We start from the raw sequence: 20,316 nt of genomic DNA, 5'->3' as shown, positions 1-20,316 counted from the left end.
ATCAAGACATGAGGGATTCTCAGGGAGCTTGACAGGCTAGATGCAGAGAGGTTATTGTCCCTTATGAGATCAGCCATGATCGAATGGTGGAGCAGACTCGATGAGCCAGGTGGCCTAATCCTGCTCCTATATCTTATGAACCTATGTGAGAGTACATGACCAGAGGGTATTATCTCCAGAGTAAGACATCGCCCATTTAAGACCAAGATGAGGAAGAATTTCTTCTCTTGAGAGCAGTGAATCTGTGGAATTCTTTACCGTAGAGGCTGGGGCTTTAAGAATGTTCAAGGCTGAGACAGACACATTTTTAATCTGCAAGGGAATCGAGGGTTATGAGGAAAGACCAGAAAAGGGTTCTGGGGATACGGCGGGAAAGTAGAGTTGAGGATTATATTATGAGATCTCATTGAATGGCCTACTTGTTCTCTTGTGTCTTCTGGTGAGTCACTTTTTAAATGGAGTCCCCTAGTGCGAGTCTCTCCCGTGAAAATGATAGGAAACACCTGCCTAGTACCTATCCTATCAAGTCCCATCAGGATCTTGTATATCTCAATAAGATCACCTCTCCCTTTTGCAAGGCATACTGGCTGCCAGGAAGCCCACAGGAAGCTCCACTCGGCATCTACCGGCTGCGCCTTTCTCCCAGTTGAGCAGGACGCGGCCGATAGATTTCGCCCATAGTCTCTCATACATAAATATTTAATTTCCACCTTAGTCAGTACATGTCTGTTCTTTAAGTCAACAGTATAATTTGATCTTGTTCTATCCAAACAACTAGTGTTAGAACTCACGCTTTTAGCATGTCAGTGCAACATGCATTCTTTTTTTCTGTTTGAACTGCTACGCTCTGTATCCTTAAGTCCTGCAATTCTGTACTCTATTGATCTCCACTACACTTAAGCAAATATTTGTTCACCCTGTTGTCTAATTTGCTTATCGAAAGCCCTCCGTATAACTGCACCCTTATCAGTTGCCTTTTGTATAATTTTTTAATCTTCAATTTATCCAAGCTTCTTGACACATGGGAGAAATGATCTGAAATGCTGCTCCAATTACAGGTTCCATTTCTCCCATGCTGGTTGCTACAGCTTCTCAAATCACAGATATCCTCCCTCCCATTTTTGCTGCTCCTCCAGAGACCAAATCTGTGATTGGACGAGCAGTAAGGGAAATTAGAGGTAGTATTAGAGTCAAAGAAGAGACTTACAAATTAGCAAAAAAATGCAATAGACCTGTGGATTGAGAACAGTTAAAAGATTCAGCAAATGCAGACCAAGGGATTGGTTAAGAAGTAGAAAATACAATATGAAAGTAAGCAAGCAGAGAACATAAAAACTGACTGTAAAAGTTTCTATAGGTATGTCAAGAAAAAAAGATTGATAAAAATAATGTAGGCCCCTTACAGTCAGAAACGGGGGAATTCGACTTCCGGCGGAGTCATGTAGGCGGAGGTCACAGGTTGGGTGACTCCTGCTCGACGCTCTGGTTTTCAGTGCCCTGTTACAGGGGCAGTTTTGTACAAACTGGTGCAGGAAAGCATAAGGAAGGTGGGGAATGTCAAAGACCTAGAAGAAAACCGTTGGGAAGAAGGGGACGAGTGAAGGTTCGCCGTCAAGTGAAAGGGTCACCCCGACAGCAGGAAAGATGGTGGAGGCTGATTCGCCGGGTGGGGCTGTTCCCCTCACAGTGGAAACTCTGACCGTGATGGCTGGAGAATTCGAGAGGCAGATCGCTAAGCACATGGAGATGCTGCAAAAGGAGATGATGGCTGAGATGAAGGAGTGAGTGGAGGAGGCGATTGTCCCGGTGAAGGTACGGGATCAAGGAGAGAAATTGAAGGGGGTGGAGGAAGTTCTGTCGCAGCACACTGACCAGTTCACTTCGATGGGTGAGGAGCTGCAGGGGGTGGTGGAGGCCAACCAAGGGCTCAGAGCCAAGGTGAAGGACCTAGAGAACAGGTCGAGGCGGCAGAACCTACGAATTGTGGACCTGCCTGCGGGGATGGAGGGCCCAAGGCGAACTTGAGTACTTGCAAAGTAGTTGGCAGAGTTGTCCGGGGAGGGGGAAGAAGCTTCCCGATTATGAGCTGGACAGGGCTCACACAGGCCCAAGCCAAAAGCAAACGAGCCACCGAGGGCAGTTATAATTTGTTTCCACAAGTCTCATGCTAAGGAGAAGATCCTGAGTTGGGCGAAGTAAAGGCGTGAGGTGAAGTGGGAAGGAGTTGGTAGAGTATCCAATTATTTTATTCCAATTAAGGGAAAATTTAGCATGGCGAATCCATCCAACCTACACATCTTGGTTTGTTAGGGTGAAACCCAAGCAGACACGGGGAGAATGTGCAAACTCCACACAGACAGTGACCCGAGGCTAAGGAGTTGATATTGTAATATACCAAGACTTGACGGTGGAGCTGACGAGTAGGCAGGCGGCCTTCCGACAGGTGAAGGCAGCACTCTACAGTAACGTTGTGAGATTTGGCGTGGTCTGCCCGGCGAAGTTGAGGTTGACCTACAATTCTAGAGACGTTTACTTCAAGGCAATGGAGGCGGAGGGGGCGTTCGTGAAGGCTGAAGGATTGGGATTGAAATGAAATGGGATATGGACTTAGGGCAGTTTCCTGGATGTGGTTTTTACACTGGTTTTGTTTGTCTTTGTTTCCAGGGACTGGGTCATGGGGGCGGGGATGGAGAGGAGAGGGGCCTGACCAGGGGCCTCCACAGTAGCAAGCAACGGTTGGCTAGTGAACAGGAGTGTGGTAGAGGGACGGTCCACAGTCGTTGGAACCTGTTTGACCAGGTTCCGATTGGCCTGGGAGGTGTGAAAGGTGGGGATGATGAGATCGATACTGGGAGAGGTATTTTCAGGAGGAAGTGGATGGGGGGATTCTGGAGGGGACGGAGGTTAACGGTAACAAAAGGATGGGGCAGGTCAGGCTGAAGGCAGGGCCCGGGGATATGATGATGGAGGATCGGGGGAGGGGGCGGGGAGACGGTGAGGGACCCTGGTCAGGATAGTGAGGTGGAACGTGAAGGGCTTAGCGGGGCCGGTGAAGAGATCGAGGGTTTTTACACACTTGAAGAGCTTAAAAGCCGACGTGGTGACGTTGCAGGCGATCCATCTGAGGGTGAAGGATCAGGTGAGGCTTAGGAAGGGTTGGGTGAGTCAGGTTTTCCCCACTCTGGGTTCGATAGCAGAGCTTGGGGGGGGCGGGTAGGGTATTGGTGGGCAAGGGGGTGAGGTTTTAGATGGCGACGGTAGTGGTGGATCGGGGGCAGGTACGTGATAGTGACGGGGGCGCTAGAAGGGAATTTGGTGGCACCGGCAAGCATATATGGTCCCAACTGGGATGATGCGGGGTTTGTGAAGAGAGCACTGGGTGCCACCCCAACACTCGTTGATAGTTGTGGAGGGATTGGAATATGGTGCAGGATCCAAAGGTGGACAGGCCTCACCTGCGCTCGCTGGCCCAGTCGGGGGGGGGGGGGGGGGGGGCAGAGGCCCTGGCTGGGCTTAAATTGTGGTTTTCCTTGCTTGCATTTCTTTTTATAACTTTCCTCGTGATCGTTGCAGACAGTTAGAAGGACAGAATGGGCAATTGAGGCAGGCAAGTAAGAGGTCAAAATGTGTGGGAAGGGCGAAGAAGGAAAAATCTACCTGTTCATCATTGGGCAAGCTCTTGAGGGTTCCAGAGATTTACAGAGGTGTACAACATAAAATTGTGTTTCTAACATTAACGTTTGTGTTAATTTTGGTGTTTTCATTCAGGAAAGCAAAAATCAATAAGATTTAAGGCAGACGTGTTTCAACACCTGGGGTAAAGCATTAAACCAATAATTTTGTGATGTATTTTAGAATCTAATTCATACAAGTAATAGAACAATCTTTATTTGTTTTTCTTTGAATGTTAGCCATTAGCAATAATTATTTGCCCTGGACGACAGAAGGCCCACTTTGTGTGTCAGGTGTTAATGGACTTAACAAGGGGTTCTCGACCTCTTTCTCTATCGCTGATTTTGGTTGGACAAGATCCAGAAGAAACAAAGAAAATGAAACTTACCAAAGCATGTAAGTGTGATTGTTGGCAGACTGGCTTCTATGCAAATACAGGTCTTTGATGAGAATGAATATTAGGTAAAATCTAATGTATTCTATTCTCTGTTGTAGAATGAATAATTTCCTCTAAATGGATCCTTGTAATGACATATGATCAACTGTAATGAAGACTTTTAGGACTTTGTCTTCCTCCTTTGCTCTAGTCAGTCGATTTAATGATTTACTTTTCCTCTAGTTTCTGCCTCTTGATCCCAATTCCTTTCAAAAAACTATGATTAACACTTTCTATCTATATTCATATTCAAGTCGGTCTCAAAAATCCAATTGATTCTCCAAAGTTTTGAATTTTTGTGCTTAAAGCTGCGGTCTACATTGTATGCAACTATTAACATCAATGCACATGGATATCAAGGTCCCTCTGCACAGAAGCATGCTGCAATTTTTTTACAATTTAAATAATCCATTTTGCTGTTGTTCCTGCCAAAATGGATGACCTCACTTAAACTATCTAAATCCCTCTGCAGACTTTGTGTCCTCCGAGCACTTTGCTCTACCACTCATCTTTGTGTCATCTGCGAACTTTAATGTATTACACTTGGTCCCCAACTCCAAATCATTTATGTAAATAGACAATAATTGCAGTCCCAACACTGATCCCTGAGGCACACCACTAGCCACTGATCATCAACTAGAAAAACACCCATTTATCCCCACTCTTTGCTTTCTGTTAGTTGACCAATCCTCTATTCATGCTAATACATACCCGCGAAGAAGGCCTATGGTGTGCTAGCGTTCATTAGCAGAGGGATTGAATTTGGGAGCCGTGAGGTGATGATGCAGCTGTACAGAACCTTGGTAGGGCCACATTTGGAGTACTGTGTACAGTTCTGGTCGCCTCATTTTAGGAAGGATGTGGAAGCTTTGGAAAAGGTGCAAAGGAGAATTACCAGGATGTTGCCTGGAATGGAGAGTAGGTCTTACGAGGAAAGGTTGAGGGTGCTGGGCCTTTTCTCATTAGAACAGAGAAGGATGAGGGGCGACTTGATAGAGGTTTATAAGATGATCAGGGGAATAGATAGAGTAGACAGTGAGAGACTTTTCCCCCGGTTGGAACAAAGCATTACAAGGGGACATAAATTTAAGGTGAATGGTGGAAGATATAGGGGGGATGTCAGAGGTAGGTTCTTTACCAAGAGAGTAGTGGGGGCATGGAATGCACTGCCTGTGGAAGTAGTTGAGTCGGAAACATTAGGGACCTACAAGCGGCTATTGGATAGGTGCATCGATTACGGTAGAATGATGGGGGTGTAGATTGATTTGTTCTTAATCTAGGACAAAGGTTCGGCACAACATCAAGGGCCAATGTTCTGTGCTGTATTTTTCTATGTTCTAACTAATATAATATTGTAACATGCCAAGCAATTTTCCATTATAAAGAAAAACCATGAAATCCGTTTCATGTTTCCAAATATTCTGTCATTTAAAGGGAAACCAAAGAGCTGATATTCACCGGGGCTAGATTTCCAAGTGGGAGGGAAGAGTTCTGATTGTGGAATTGTAACTCCACACCATGAGTTTTTTAACAGGCTCTGTACAGAAGCAATCTTTGTTGACCAGCTTGGTTCAAAGTCAGGCAAGGAATGTTTCAAAGATGCTGCTCGGGGTAAAGGTTTCAAGTGGTAGGTACAGCCTGGTTTAACGGGTTGGTGGATGTTCACGGGGGTTTAAAGAGAGATTGAGGGCAGAGATGGGGGTTGAAAGTAGAGGGGTGCATTGGGGAGGATCATTGGAAACTGTGGAAGGGTATCTGGATCGTTGTGGCTGGGGAAGGGATGGGGGGGGGGGGGGAGCTGGAATTGAAATTGTTCGCTGGATGGCCTTGTAGGCTGGGGGGTAAATATCCCTGGTCCTCCTAGCCCAGAGCCAGTTCCAAAAAGGCACTTACCTGATAGATCTGAGGCTCTTCACTTCCTTTTACCTGCCAGATTTCCCGAGGCTTGGAAATCTGGTCAATTGGTTAAAAAAAGAAATACGATTAAATTGGAAGCTTGCAGCCTCTCTAGAAGTTTTCAATGGCCAATCTGTCTCTTGGGAGTGGAATACTGATTCACCCTGTTAATGAGGTTCAAGGCCATTAGGATATTTGTTTCAAATGTTTAGATTCTAAACTTCCCATTCCCCACCAGTTTTTGAAGGTTTTAATTATCGCAATCTGTTTAAATATTGGATACTTTGTTGAGTATATTTTGTTAAAAATATTAAATATTCTATGATAGGTTCTTTTGGGAAGTTAGAAATCCTGACCCAAATGTGCAATTATTTTGGTGCAATTATTTTGGTGAACTTAGTGGTATGTTTGATTAGAGCTGAAAACAGAGGTGTTTTCTGGAGGGCAAAGTGGAGGGTTAGGCATAGTTGGATGATGCACATCACAGAGTGGTTGGAGACCAGCTGCAGATGGCACAAGACAGGTGAACATGACATGCTATGACAGCAGACCTCCTGGTAAGGAGTATCTACAAGCAGCAGCAGTTATATATTTGACATGTATTTTGATGAGAAATGACAGAGATGAAAGTCTTTTTCTGAAAACAATTGGGAGAGTGTATAATCTCAGTTTCTGGCTCACAAGGTGTGATGCCAAAGCAGTGGGAAAATAAAAATTATGCTGAAAATCTGAAAATGAGCATCAGTGAAGCATACAGGAAGAGGGATTTTTTTTTAAACCAAATATCATAACGAATATTAAAATACAGCTATATTATTCTTAGAATTTTGGTAACTTATTATGAGCACTTTTCAAACGCGTGTATTAGGAAGAAGGAATAATAAATTGGGGTATGGAATGTTTTGTGTGTATGATATATATTTTATATGTGTGCTTAAAACTTTGCTTGACAGGTGCAAAATCTTTTTTCAATTCTGTTGGACAAACTGCTTGTTTAAAAAAGGTAATCTGAATGAGATGTCTGAGTAGTCTGTTATAATTTTTTAAGTTTCACCAGTTTAAGGATGACATCTGTTAGTGTAATCAGTTCTTGGTAAATATAATTTGCAATTAACCGAAAAATACAATCTATTACATTGGATAAGCAAAACCGCTCGAGCAGAGCAATCGATTAATTTTTAGAGTTGCGTTTTAAGTTCATGTCCTGCACAAGGTTAAGTTAACTTATGAACAACTGAACTCAAAACTAATTTAAATAAATCTATTGATAGCATCACCTTTTTGTGCTTGCTAATTATACTTTGGTTGAACATGTTTTTCCTGACTTCCGGGTGCGGCGATGACCAGCTGAGTCGCACGTTTCGGCAGCTCCCTGTGAAACGGACTTTTGGGCTCTTGATAGGAGCCCCAACGGCAATTTTGACGGCTAAAAACACTGTGCGGTAAACCAGAAGGGAATCCCCCCTGGATACGGATGGAAAAAGGAGGAGAGAGTGGCCAGATTGCAGTGGATCCTTTAGAACAGCGGCAAGGAAGGCAAGCAAAAACCAAGATGGCGTCGGAAGGTGGCAGTTTAACATGGGGCCCTGAACAACAAGAGTTCTTGAAATGCTGTGTGGAAGAGATCAAAAAGGAAATGAAGAAAGAGCTGTTGGCCCCGATACTACAGGCGATCGAAGGGCTAAAGGAGGAACAAAAGACCCAGGAGCGGGAGCTTCGGGTCGTGAAGGCAAAGGCAGCCGAGAATGAGGACGATATACAGGGCCTGGTGGTGAAGACGGAGACGCAGGAGGCACATCAGAAACGATGTGTGGAAAGGTTGGAGGCACTGGAAAACAACGCAAGGAGGAACAACCTGAGGATTCTTGGTCTTCCTGAAGGTGTGGAGGGAGCGGACGTCGGGGCATATGTGAGCACGATGCTGCACTCGTTAATGGGAGCGGAGGCCCCGGCGGGTCCGTTGGAGGTGGAGGGAGCATACCGAGTGATGGCGCGAGGACCGAGAGCAGGAGAAATTCCCAGAGCCATAGTGGTGAGATTCCTCCGTTTTAAGGATAGAGAAATGGTCCTTAGATGGGCGAAGAAAACTCTGAGCAGTAAATGGGAGAACGCGGTGATCCGCGTTTATCAAGACTGGAGTGCGGAGGTGGCGAGAAGGAGGGCGAGCTTTAATCGGGCCAAGGCGGTGCTTCATAAAAAGAAGATAAAATTTGGAATGCTGCCACCGGCAAGACTGTGGGTCACATATCGAGGGAGGCACCACTACTTTGAGACGGCGGATGAAGCGTGGACTTTTATTGTGGAAGAAAAACTGGAATGAGCGGGTTATTAAAAAGAACGTTCGAACAAAGTGGTGGGGCGAATGTGGGGGGCAAAGAGGGGTTTTATGTACTAATCCTGCGATGTGGTAACTTTTCTCTCTCCCACAGGTGGTGCTGGGGGGAGGAGGGGAGGTGGAGGAGATGGGGCGTTGGCCATTGGGGGCGGGGCCAAGGGAGAAGCGCGGGCTTGGTTCCCGCGCTATGATAATCATGGCGGGAATAGAGAAGCAGGAAGGAGGGGGCGTCGCACGGTGCGAGCCGAGGTCACGGGGGGAAGCCGAGGTCAGCCAGAGTTTGCTGACTTCTGGGAGCAACATGGGGGGAGTAATTACGCTAGCGGGGGATCTAGCGGGGGGGGTGGGAGGGGGAATTACTGGGTTGCTGCTGCTGGGGAGAGGGGGGAGCTGGTATGGGAGAGGATGGGCGGGGGGCACCGCCTGGGGGAGATACAGCTGCGTGGGAACCGGGTGAGGAGCTGGAAAAAGGGGATGGCTAATCGACAAGGGGGGGGGTAGGAAGCCCCCCAACTCGGCTGATCACGTGGAACGTGAGAGGGCTGAACGGGCCGATAAAGAGGGCACGGGTACTCGCACACCTTAAGAAACTTAAGGCAGATGTGGTTATGTTACAGGAAACGCACCTGAAACTGATAGACCAGGTTAGGCTACGCAAAGGATGGGTGGGGCAGGTGTTCCATTCGGGGCTAGATGCGAAAAACAGGGGGGTGGCTATATTAGTGGGGAAGCGGGTAATGTTCGAGGCAAAGACTATAGTGGCGGATAACGGGGGCAGATACGTGATGGTGAGTGGCAAATTACAGGGGGAGGCGGTGGTCTTGGTAAACGTATATGCCCCGAACTGGGATGATGCCAATTTTATGAGGCGGATGCTAGGACGCATTCCGGACCAAGAGATGGGAAAGCTGATAATGGGGGGAGATTTTAATACGGTGTTGGAACCAGGGCTGGATAGGTCGAAGTCCAGGACTGGAAGGAGGCCGGCAGCAGCCAAGGTGCTTAAAGATTTTATGGAGCAGATGGGAGGTGTAGACCCGTGGAGATTTAGCAGACCTAGGAGTAAGGAGTTCTCGTTTTTCTCCTATGTCCATAAAGTCTACTCGCGAATAGACTTTTTTGTGCTGGGTAGGGCATTGATCCCGAAGGTGAGGGGAACGGAGTATACGGCTATAGCCATTTCGGATCACGCTCCACACTGGGTGGACTTGGAGATAGGGGAGGAAACAGGAGGGCGCCCACCCTGGAGAATGGACATGGGACTAATGGCAGATGAGGGGGTGTGTCTAAGGGTGAGGGGGTGCATTGAAAAGTACTTGGAACTCAATGATAATGGGGAGGTCCAGGTGGGAGTGGTCTGGGAGGCGTTGAAGGCGGTGGTTAGAGGGGAGCTGATATCAATAAGGGCACATAAAGGGAAGCAGGAGAGTAAGGAACGGGAGCGGTTGCTGCAAGAACTTTTGAGGGTGGACAGACAATATGCGGAAGCACCGGAGGAGGGACTGTACAGGGAAAGGCAAAGGCTACATGTAGAATTTGACTTGCTGACTACAGGCACTGCAGAGGCACAATGGAGGAAGGCACAGGGTGTACAGTACGAATATGGGGAGAAGGCGAGCAGGTTGCTGGCACACCAATTGAGGAAAAGGGGAGCAGCGAGGGGAATAGGGAGAGTGAGGGATGAGGAAGGAGAGATGGAGCGGGGAACGGAGAGAGTGAATGGAGTGTTCAAGACATTTTATAAAAAATTATATGAAGCTCAACCCCCGGATGGGAGGGAGAGAATGATGGGCTTCTTGGATCGGCTGGAATTTCCCAAGGTGGAAGAGCAGGAAAGGGTGGGACTGGGAGCACAGATCGAGGTAGAAGAAGTGGTGAAAGGAATTAGGAGCATGCAGGCGGGAAAGGCCCCGGGACCGGATGGATTCCCAGTCGAATTCTATAGCAAATATGTGGACTTGCTCGCCCCGGTACTGACGAGCACCTTTAATGAGGCAAAGGAAAGGGGACAACTGCCCCCGACTATGTCTGAAGCAACGATATCGCTTCTCTTAAAGAAGGAAAAGGACCCGCTACAATGCGGGTCCTATAGACCTATTTCCCTCCTAAATGTAGATGCCAAGGTCCTGGCCAAGGTAATGGCAATGAGAATAGAGGAATGTGTCCCGGGGGTGGTCCACGAGGACCAAACTGGGTTTGTGAAGGGGAGACAGCTGAACACGAATATACGGAGGTTGTTAGGGGTAATGATGATGGCCCCACCAGAGGGAGAAACGGAGATAGTAGTGGCGATGGATGCCGAGAAAGCATTTGATAGAGTGGAGTGGGATTATTTGTGGGAGGTGTTGAGGAGATTTGGTTTTGGAGAGGGGTATGTTAGATGGGTGCAGCTGTTGTATAGCGCCCCAGTGGTGAGCGTGGTCACGAATGGACGGGGATCTGCATATTTTCAGCACCATAGAGGGACAAGGCAGGGATGCCCTCTGTCCCCATTATTGTTTGCACTGGCGATTGAGCCCCTGGCGATAGCGTTGAGGGGTTCCAAGAAGTGGAGGGGAGTACTTAGGGGAGGAGAAGAGCACCGGGTATCTTTGTATGCGGACGATTTGCTACTATACGTGGAGGACCCGGCGGAGGGGATGCCGGAAATAATGCGGATACTTGGGGAGTTTGGGGATTTTTCAGGGTATAAATTGAACATGGGGAAAAGTGAGTTGTTTGTGGTGCATCCAGGGGAGCAGAGTAGAGAAATAGAGGACCTACCGCTGAGGAAGGTAACAAGGGACTTTCGTTACCTGGGGATCCAGATAGCTAAGAATTGGGGCACATTGCATAGGTTAAATTTAACGCGGTTGGTGGAACAGATGGAGGAGGATTTCAAGAGATGGGATATGGTATCCCTGTCAATGGCAGGAAGGGTGCAGGCGGTTAAGATGGTGGTCCTCCCGAGATTCCTCTTTGTGTTTCAGTGCCTCCCGGTGGTGATCACGAAGGCTTTTTTTAAAAGGATTGAAAAGAGCATCATGGGTTTTGTGTGGGCCAGGAAGACCCCGAGAGTGAGGAGGGGATTCTTACAGCGTAGCAGGGATAGGGGGGGGCTGGCACTACCGAGCCTAAGTGAGTATTATTGGGCCGCTAATATTTCAATGGTGAGTAAGTGGATGGGAGAGGAGGAGGGAGCGGCGTGGAAGAGATTAGAGAGGGCGTCCTGTAGGGGGACTAGCCTACAGGCTATGGTGACAGCCCCATTGCCGTTCTCACCGAGGAACTACACCACAAGCCCGGTGGTGGTGGCTACACTGAAGATTTGGGGACAGTGGAGACGGCATAGGGGAAGGACTGGAGCCTTGGGGGGGTCCCCGATAAGAAACAACCATAGGTTTGCCCCGGGGGGAATGGATGGGGGATATGGAATGTGGCAAAGAGCAGGAATAACGCAACTGAAAGATCTGTTTGTGGATGGGAAGTTCGCGAGTCTGGGAGCGCTGACCGAGAAATATGGGTTGCCCCAAGGGAATGCATTCAGGTATATGCAACTGAGGGCTTTTGCGAGGCAACAGGTGAGGGAATTCCCGCAGCTCCCGACACAAGAGGTGCAGGACAGAGTGATCTCAAAGACATGGGTGGGGGATGGTAAGGTGTCAGATATATATAGGGAAATGAGGGACGAAGGGGAGACTATGGTAGATGAACTAAAAGGGAAATGGGAAGAAGAGCTGGGGGAGGAGATCGAGGAGGGGCTGTGGGCAGATGCCCTAAGCAGGGTAAACTCGTCGTCCTCGTGTGCCAGGCTAAGCCTGATTCAGTTTAAGGTATTACACAGGGCACATATGACTGGAGCACGGCTCAGTAAATTTTTTGGGGTGGAGGATAGGTGTGCGAGGTGCTCGAGAAGCCCAGCGAATCATACCCATATGTTTTGGTCATGCCCGGCACTACAGAGGTTTTGGATGGGGGTGACAAAGGTGCTTTCAAAAGTAGTAGGAGTCCGGGTCGAACCAAGCTGGGGGTTGGCTATATTTGGGGTTGCACAAGAGCCGGGAGTGCAGGAGGCGAGAGAGGCCGATGTTTTGGCCTTTGCGTCCCTAGTAGCCCGGCGCAGGATATTGCTAATGTGGAAAGAAGCCAAGCCCCCGGGGGTGGAGACCTGGATAAATGACATGGCGGGGTTTATAAAGCTAGAGCGGATTAAGTTCGTCCTAAGGGGGTCGGCTCAAGGGTTCACCAGGCGGTGGCAACCGTTCGTCGAATACCTCGCAGAAAGATAGACGGAATGGGAAAAAGAAGGCAGCAGCAGCAGCCCAGGATCCGGGGGGGGGGGAGGAGGAGGAGGAGGAACCAGAAGGACTCTCAGGGTTGTTAATATATACTGTATAGTATGTATAGGTCGTTGCTACAGATAATTATATATTGGACTGTTAAATTATATTTTTGGAGAGTGTTACTTGTGACAAGGCAGTTGCCAATTAGGGCTAGTTTCCATTTTTGTTATTTATTATTTATTCATTTTTTGTTTATAAAATAGGTCATTGTTATTTGTGTTGTTATAATATTGTGTAAAGAATGCACAATGTACTGTGTTGGTTGACCAAAAATTTTCAATAAAATATTTAATAAAAAAAAAAGAACATGTTTTTCCTCCTAATAGCAATTATCCATGAAACAGTACTTAATGACTCATTATTACTTACAAATTTTCAGTCTTGACTTTAAAATATAAATTTAATTGCAGGTGATGTAGTTGTTACTACGCCTCACAGTCTGATACGGATCCTTCAAATACACTGCCTATTTTTTATTAGACTCAGCCATTTGGTGTTGGACAGGGTTGATGTACTTTTCGATGAAGCAATGGGTGAAGTGAGTAATGTATTGAAATGTTAGATTAGTAGTCACAATTCTTGATTTGATTATTTGCTTACTGTCACTTTATTGAAGCTAAACATACGCTGGTTTAAGATTCTATAATTTCCTTGAAAATCCAAAAAGACCTGAATTGATCAGTATGGGTACAAGATGCAAGGATGATATTCAGTTAAAATATGCATATTAAAAGGTACGTTGAAGACAGACAAATATAAAAAACCATGGAGCAGTAGGTTCATTTCTTTGTTCCAGATGTCCAATGTAGCTGCATTTGGAGTTGCAGCCTGTCTTCTGTGTGGTGGTGCTGCAGGGAAGGTAGGCACATTTCTGAAGAAAGGAGAACAAATGCAGCGTTCCCGCTATATTCTTTTTGATGTGCATCCTCATAATTGGCACAAAGCTCCAATGTGGATGTTTTTGGCTATGTGGCCACTATTGATGCAAAAAAAAATAGTTTGGCCTCGTTGAAAATAGGTGCAGACATTTCTGGCCTGATGAGTTTGTAACATTGTGTGATATTGGCTGGCTGACGGCTTTTTTCCTCTCCCCACAGTAGAAATCCAGGAATAGAGCTCTGCCTGACAACGTGAAGCCTGAAACAGTTTTCTGAAAAAATTGAACTCGTACAGTTAATGCATTCTGTTGCAATTTTGGGATTTAATCTTCTGTAACTTGGTGTAAGAAATTAAATAATTTCAGTTGTTTTGTTCCCAGAAGTTTGAAATAATTACACTTTAAGATTCATAACTCGGGAGCTTCATTGAGTTTATTTCTTGCAGTTCTCCTTGTGGCTGACTGATATGTTGTTGGTTTGCACCTGGCTGCAGTGCAGCAGTAAATATGGCACTCTGAATGTATATTTGCATCACCATTAGTTCCTAACTCTGTGAATAGTAAACAATATAACATCACTTTTTTAAAAAAATTATAATGACTCCTTATCAATATAACTATTCCAGTCATGTCTTTTTTATTATATCTAACCAAAGATGGTTAACAATTAACTTTAATAATTAAGCTGGACACCTTTAGATTCTGTTGGAGCTTGGTTTCTCAAAATATGATACATGATATTGCTTGAGTGGTAGAATATTGTGCCTTCATCTTGTAGATTTGTTAATATTGGAAGAGAGCTTTTGATGTGTTGGCATGCTGCACAGGCAATTCTGTGTGTGTTGATGTTGTGTATTGCTCCTGATAAGTTCTGCTTAATGTCGCTAATGTTGTCTCACTTGCTGGTGATGTTGATGTTTCACCACTTGGTGGTGCTGTTGATGTTATCATGCTGGTTAGTGATGTTGATGCTGTTTTCTGCTTTTCCAGTTCTAGTGCAGGTCCAATATAACTGTTCCTTCTCATGTGCTTTTTCATTGCTTTTGGTCCCAATGCTATGTGACTTGATATCGCAGCTTCACCACATTTGCTGGGTTTCAGGCTTTCATGATAGAATCCTATATGCATACAGTTTGTCCTTTTCAACAGCTTAGACAAGGAATGGCATGCTTAATAAAGTGTTGACCTCCTACCTATGCATCAGTGAGTTGTTGTCTTACTTCCCCCTGGTCAGCTGAGGCAGAGTTGTCTTATACTTGCCTTCAACGGCTCTACAGCAATTTCATGGCAGTCTTGATGGGTGTAGATCAGGGTGACAATAAGGAAGGTCTGGGACTTCCTTTGTATCTTGCCACTTTTTAAGGGTTTTCTTGACTGTCTAGACGTGTCTTTCTATAGACCCGTGTTCTCTTGGGAAATATGGGAACAAGGTCATGATAGAATTGTTCAGCAAATTCCTTTACATTCTCTAAAGATGAAATGTTGCTCTTTTGGGACTTCTAGTGGTGGCCTGCAGGGAGCGGTCATGCACAAGGTATGAAATGAAATGAAAATCGCTTATTGTCACAAGTAGGCTTCAAATGAAGTTACTGTGAAAAGCCCCTAGTCGCCACATTCCGGCGCCTGCTCGGGGAGGCTGGTACGGGAATTGAACCCGCACTGCTGGCCTTGTTCTGCTTTACAAGCCAGCTATTTAGCCCACTGTGCTAAACCAGCCCCATGAGAGGTCATGCACAAGGTAGCTCCCAACAGGGTTCTTGATCTTCGGCCTTTTTTGCCCTGTTTCTGAGGTTATTTTATTCGAAGAATCCCATCTACCAGATAATATAAGGTGCCCACATTAAAGAGATGCCAAGAAAGGCCAGAGGAAAGAAACCTAGGGATAGAAATTCGGCAATGGATTCAGCGACTTCACGAGGCTCCTCGGTGGAGAAAATGGCGGAGGCTGCTTCTGTGACTCCGGCCACTCCAATCACGGCCGATATATATTGACTGGAGTACTAGTGACAGAATTTGAGAAGCAGTGGAGAGTTATGTCTGGGGACCTTGGAAAGTCGATAGAGGAGGCCCTAGGTACCATATGATCTAAGGTGGAGAAACCGTTGAGAAGGTAAGGGTACATGAATAAAGGTGTGGAAAGGCTTTGTCAAAACACAGCAAGCAAATTGTTTCGCTGAAGACTGAAATCGTTCTGGCAGCTGGTGAGAATAAGAAGCTGAGTACTAAGGTTGACTATCTCAAGCTGCTCGATGAGGCAGGACCTCGGAATTGTGGGGTTAGAGTCATAGAGGTTTACAGCATGAAAACAGGCCCTTCAGCCCAACTTGTCCATGCCGCCCAGTTTTTACCACTAAGCTAGTCCCAATTGCCTGCATTTGGCCCATAAGCCTCCCTATCCAGCTTTCCTATATAACTGTCTAAATGCTTTTTAAAAGGCAAAATTGTACCCGCCTCTACTGCCTCTGGCAGCTCATCCCAGACACTCACCACCCTATGTGAAATAAATTGCCCCACTGGACACTTTTGTATCTCTCCCCTCTCACCTTAAACCTATGCCCTCTTATTTTAGACTTTGGGACCTTTGGGAAAAGATGCTGACCATCTACCTTATCTATGCCCCTCATTATTTTATAGACCTCTGTAAGATCACCCCTAAGATAGGGTGAGGGAGTGGGCCTAGGTAGGGTGCTCTTTCGGAGGGTAGGTGCAGACACAATGGGTTGAATGCTTCCTTCTGCACTGTAAGACTCTATAATTCTATGCATTATGGTTGTTATGGGAAATATATAGCTCCAGGTGGGGGAAGTAGCTGCAGCTTATATCAGTTTAGTATGGGATAATGAGTTTGTTTTGTTGGGGTAGGTGGGAGGGGGAATCGTTCGTTTTCATGTTGCCGCCAAGAAAACCTGGGAGGGGTTATTAACTTAACTAAAACAAACCATGAATCAAATCCTAAGCCCATCAACAAAAACAGAATGAGCAACAGGTATTTAAACTTACACGCCACCGCCGCCACCACCACCCTGTGAATGGGGTTGTCAATGCTAGCCATGCCTTTTGTGACAATCCTCTGCCGGTTTTACCCTGGTGGCCATTGCACTGTTCGGGTTCCCCGCTTATATACATATAGTGATAGGGGGTCCTCTTTTATGAGCGACGAACTGCGTCAATTCCTGCTCAGCAAGGGCATCGCCTCGAGCAGGACGACCAGTTACAACCCCCGGGGTAACGGACAGGTAGAGAGGGAGAATGGAACGACTGTCCTACTAGCCCTACGGTCCAGGAACCTCCCAGTCTCCCGCTGGCAAGAAGTCCTCCCGGATGCCCTCTCATGGGGCTGGTTTAGCACAGTGGGCTAAATAGCTGGCTTGTAAAGCAGAACAAGGCCAGCAGTGCGGGTTCAATTCCCGTACCAGCCTCCCCGAGCAGGCGCCGGAATGTGGCGACTAGGGGCTTTTCACAGTAACTTCATTTGAAGCCTACTTGTGACAATAAGCGATTTTCATTTCATTTCATACCTTGTGCATGACCGCTCCCTACAGGCCATTAAAATGTTTTAATCATTGGTGAAACCCGCTGTCAATGTGAATATAGAGACACAAATTGTCGAAAGAAGAATTTCCAGCTATGCAATGAAAATCTAATTCTTGTCGGGCGGCATGGTGCACAGTGGTTAGCACTGCTGCCTCACAGCACTGAGGACCCAGGTTCGATCCCCGGGTCACTGTCTGTGTGGAGTTTGCCCATTCTCCCAGTGTCTGCATGGGTCTCACCCCGACAACCCAAAGATGTGCCCCACAAAATTGCCCTGTGGTGGCCAGCAACTACAAAACATAACAACATGGTATAATTGGTTATTCAGGTACCGTAATACCTCCGTAAAGTGTTTAGTAACTATTTACAAGTCTGGTAGCTATGTACATTCGGTGTTTTATATTTACAGATTCCGGTTAAAATGAAGCAATCAGTCGATCGGGGGCCCTGGTCGTCCTCTGTGATCGTTGGAGCCTCGGTGGTGACTCCGGTGGAGGCTTAGGCGTCTGTGCCTCCGGGAGCGTGGCTTCGATCTCCATGGCAGCTTCGTCACCCCTAGACGGCGCTGGTGGGGAAAACGGCTGACCTGGGGAGGGAGCGCCTGCAGGGCGGCGTCGGTGGGTGGGGGGGGCCTAGGCAGGGGCGGCGGAAGGACCGATCCTCCTGTAAGGTGCTGCGGTGGAAGGGAGGGTGGGACTGATGGCTGGAATGTACGTGGAGTTCCGGCGGGTGCCAGGTCCCGTAGGGAGACGGTATCTTGTCGGCTGTCGGGGTACGCCACGTAGGCGTACTGGGGGTTAGCATGGAGCAGATGGACCCTCTCGACCAGCGGGTCCGACTTGTGCGCCCGCACGTGTTTTCGGAGCAGGATGGGTCCGGGTGCTGCCAGCCAGGTCGGGAGCAAGGTCCCGGAGGAGGACTTCCTAGAGGACAAGGAGACGTTCGTGAGGTGTCTGATTGGTGGTTGTACAAAGCAGTGACCGGATGGAGTGGAGGGCATCCGGGAGGACTTCTTGCCAGCGGGAGACTGGGAGGTTCCTGGACCGTAGGGCTAGTAGGACAGTCGTTCCATTCTCCCTCTCTACCTGTCCGTTACCCCGGGGGTTGTAACTGGTCGTCCTGCTCGAGGCGATGCCCTTGCTGAGCAGGAATTGACGCAGTTCGTCGCTCATAAAAGAGGACCCCCTATCACTATATGTATATAAGCGGGGAACCCGAACAGTGCAAAGATGCTATGGAGGGCCTTGATGACGGTGGAGGCGGTCATGTTGGGGCAGGGGATGGCGAATGGGAACCGGGAGTACTCCTACATCCTGAACGTGATTGACGTGTTGCGGTCGGTGGAGGAGAAGGGGGCCTTTGAAGTCCATGCTGAGGCGTTCAAAGGGACAGGAACCCTTTATCAGGTGCACTTTCTCTGGTCGGTAGAAGTGCGGTTTGCACTCCACGCAGATTTGGCAGTCCCTGGTGGCTGTCCTGACCACCTCGATGGAGTAGGGCATGTTGCGGGTCGTGACGAAATGGAAAAAGCGAGTGACCCCCGGGTGGCAGAGGTCCTCGTGGAGGGCTCGGAGGCGGTCCACTTGTGCGGTGGCACATGTGCCGCGTGACAGGGTGTCAGGAGGCTCATTTAGCTTCCCGGGACGATACAAGATCTCGTAGTTGTAGGTGGAGAGTTCAATCCTCCACTGCAAGATTTTGTCGTTTTTTTATCTTGCCCGGCTTTGCATTATCGAACATGAAAGCCACCGACCGTTGGTCAGTGAGGAGAGTGAATCTCCTGCCGGCCAGGTAATGACTCCAATGTCGCACAGCTTCTACTATGGCCTGGGTCTCCTTTTCGACTGAGGAGTGGCGGATTTCGGAAGCATGGAGGGTACGGGAGAAGAAGGTCACGGGTCTGCCCACTTGGTTGAGGGTTGCCGCCAGAGCTACGTCGGACGCTTCGCTCTCGACCTGGAAGGGGAGGGACTCATCGATGGCGTGCATCGTGGCCTTTGCAATGTCTGCTTTGATGCGGCTGATGGCCTGGCGGGCCTCTATCGACAGGGGAAAAACTGTGGTTTGGATTAGGGGACGGGCTATGTCCGCGTAGTTGGGGACCCACTGGCCGTAGTAGCTAAAAAAAACCTTAGGCAGCGCTTCAGGGCCTTCGAGCAGTGAGGGAGGAGGAACGCCATAAGGGGGCGCATGCGTTCAGGGTCGGGGCCTACAACTCCATTTCGCACTACGTAGCCGAGGATGGCTAGATGGTCGGTGCTAAACACGCATTTACCCTTATTGTACGTTAGGTTAAGGATCTTTGCGGTCTGGAGAAATTTTCGGAGGTTGGTGTCGTGGTCCTGCTGGTCGTGGCAGCAGATGGTGACATCGAGATATGGGAATGTTGCCCGTAAACCGTACCGGCACGGTAGCATTGTGGATAGCACAATTGCTTCACAGCTCCAGGGTCCCAGGTTCGATTCCGGCTTGGGTCACTGTCTGTGCGGAGTCTGCACATCCTCCCCGTGTGTGCGTGGGTTTCCTCCGGGTGCTCCGATTTCCTCCCACAGTCCAAAGATGTGCGGGTTAGGTGGATTGGCCATGATAAATTGCCCTTAGTGTCCAAAATTGCCCTTAGTGGGGTTACTGGGTTATGGGGATAGGGTGGAGGTGTTGACCTTGGGTAGGGTGCTCTTTCCAAAAGCCGGTGCAGACTCGATGGGCCGAATGGCCTCCTTCTGCACTGTAAATTCTATGATCTAACCATTCGGTCCATCTCGATCTGGAAGATCAAGACCCCGTTAGTGACACCAAAGGGAACCTTTAAGAAGTGATAGAGCGACCCATCTGCCTCGAAGGCAGTGTATTTGCAGTCACTAGTGTGGATGGGGAGCTGGTGGTAGTGTTAACTTTTGGTTGGTTCAATTGGCTCTGTTTTATAACCTTTGCTCTCGAGTCGCCAGGTATCTTTATGATACTGCCACGAGGTTCAAGTTCAAGTAATGATCAATAACTCAACACACCAGTTAGTAAGATTCAAATCAAAGCACATTTATTATACACAGTAAATCGCTACTCATGCATAAATTCTACTTCTAAGCTACTTCCACAACTAACAGGCCTATACTTAGCTTCGGACTGGCCCACCAGGTCAGGAGAACACATGGCCTTTCGTTCGGAATCTGAAACTGCGGGATTCAAAGCCGGTATGGACTGGTATCTAGGAGCGCCTATCTCGTAGCGAACGTCGACTTGAGACTTA

At 47.8% G+C, this 20,316-nt stretch overlaps 1 protein-coding gene across 1 annotated transcript in view; it reads left to right on the top strand.

The window, feature by feature from the left end:
• The window catches only part of tdrd12 (tudor domain containing 12), a 192,850-nt gene that overhangs the window by 61,469 nt on the left and 111,065 nt on the right, over positions 1-20,316 (top strand). The window contains exons 15-16 of the mRNA XM_072517655.1: positions 3,912-4,068; positions 13,072-13,199. Of these exons, the coding sequence (XP_072373756.1) occupies positions 3,912-4,068; positions 13,072-13,199 (285 nt within the window). The remainder of the gene's footprint in view (positions 1-3,911; positions 4,069-13,071; positions 13,200-20,316) is intronic.

Source organism: Scyliorhinus torazame, chromosome 10, assembly GCF_047496885.1.
Source record: "Scyliorhinus torazame isolate Kashiwa2021f chromosome 10, sScyTor2.1, whole genome shotgun sequence".
Lineage (NCBI taxonomy): Eukaryota > Metazoa > Chordata > Chondrichthyes > Carcharhiniformes > Scyliorhinidae > Scyliorhinus > Scyliorhinus torazame.
This window is presented reverse-complemented; position numbering and strand designations above follow the sequence as displayed.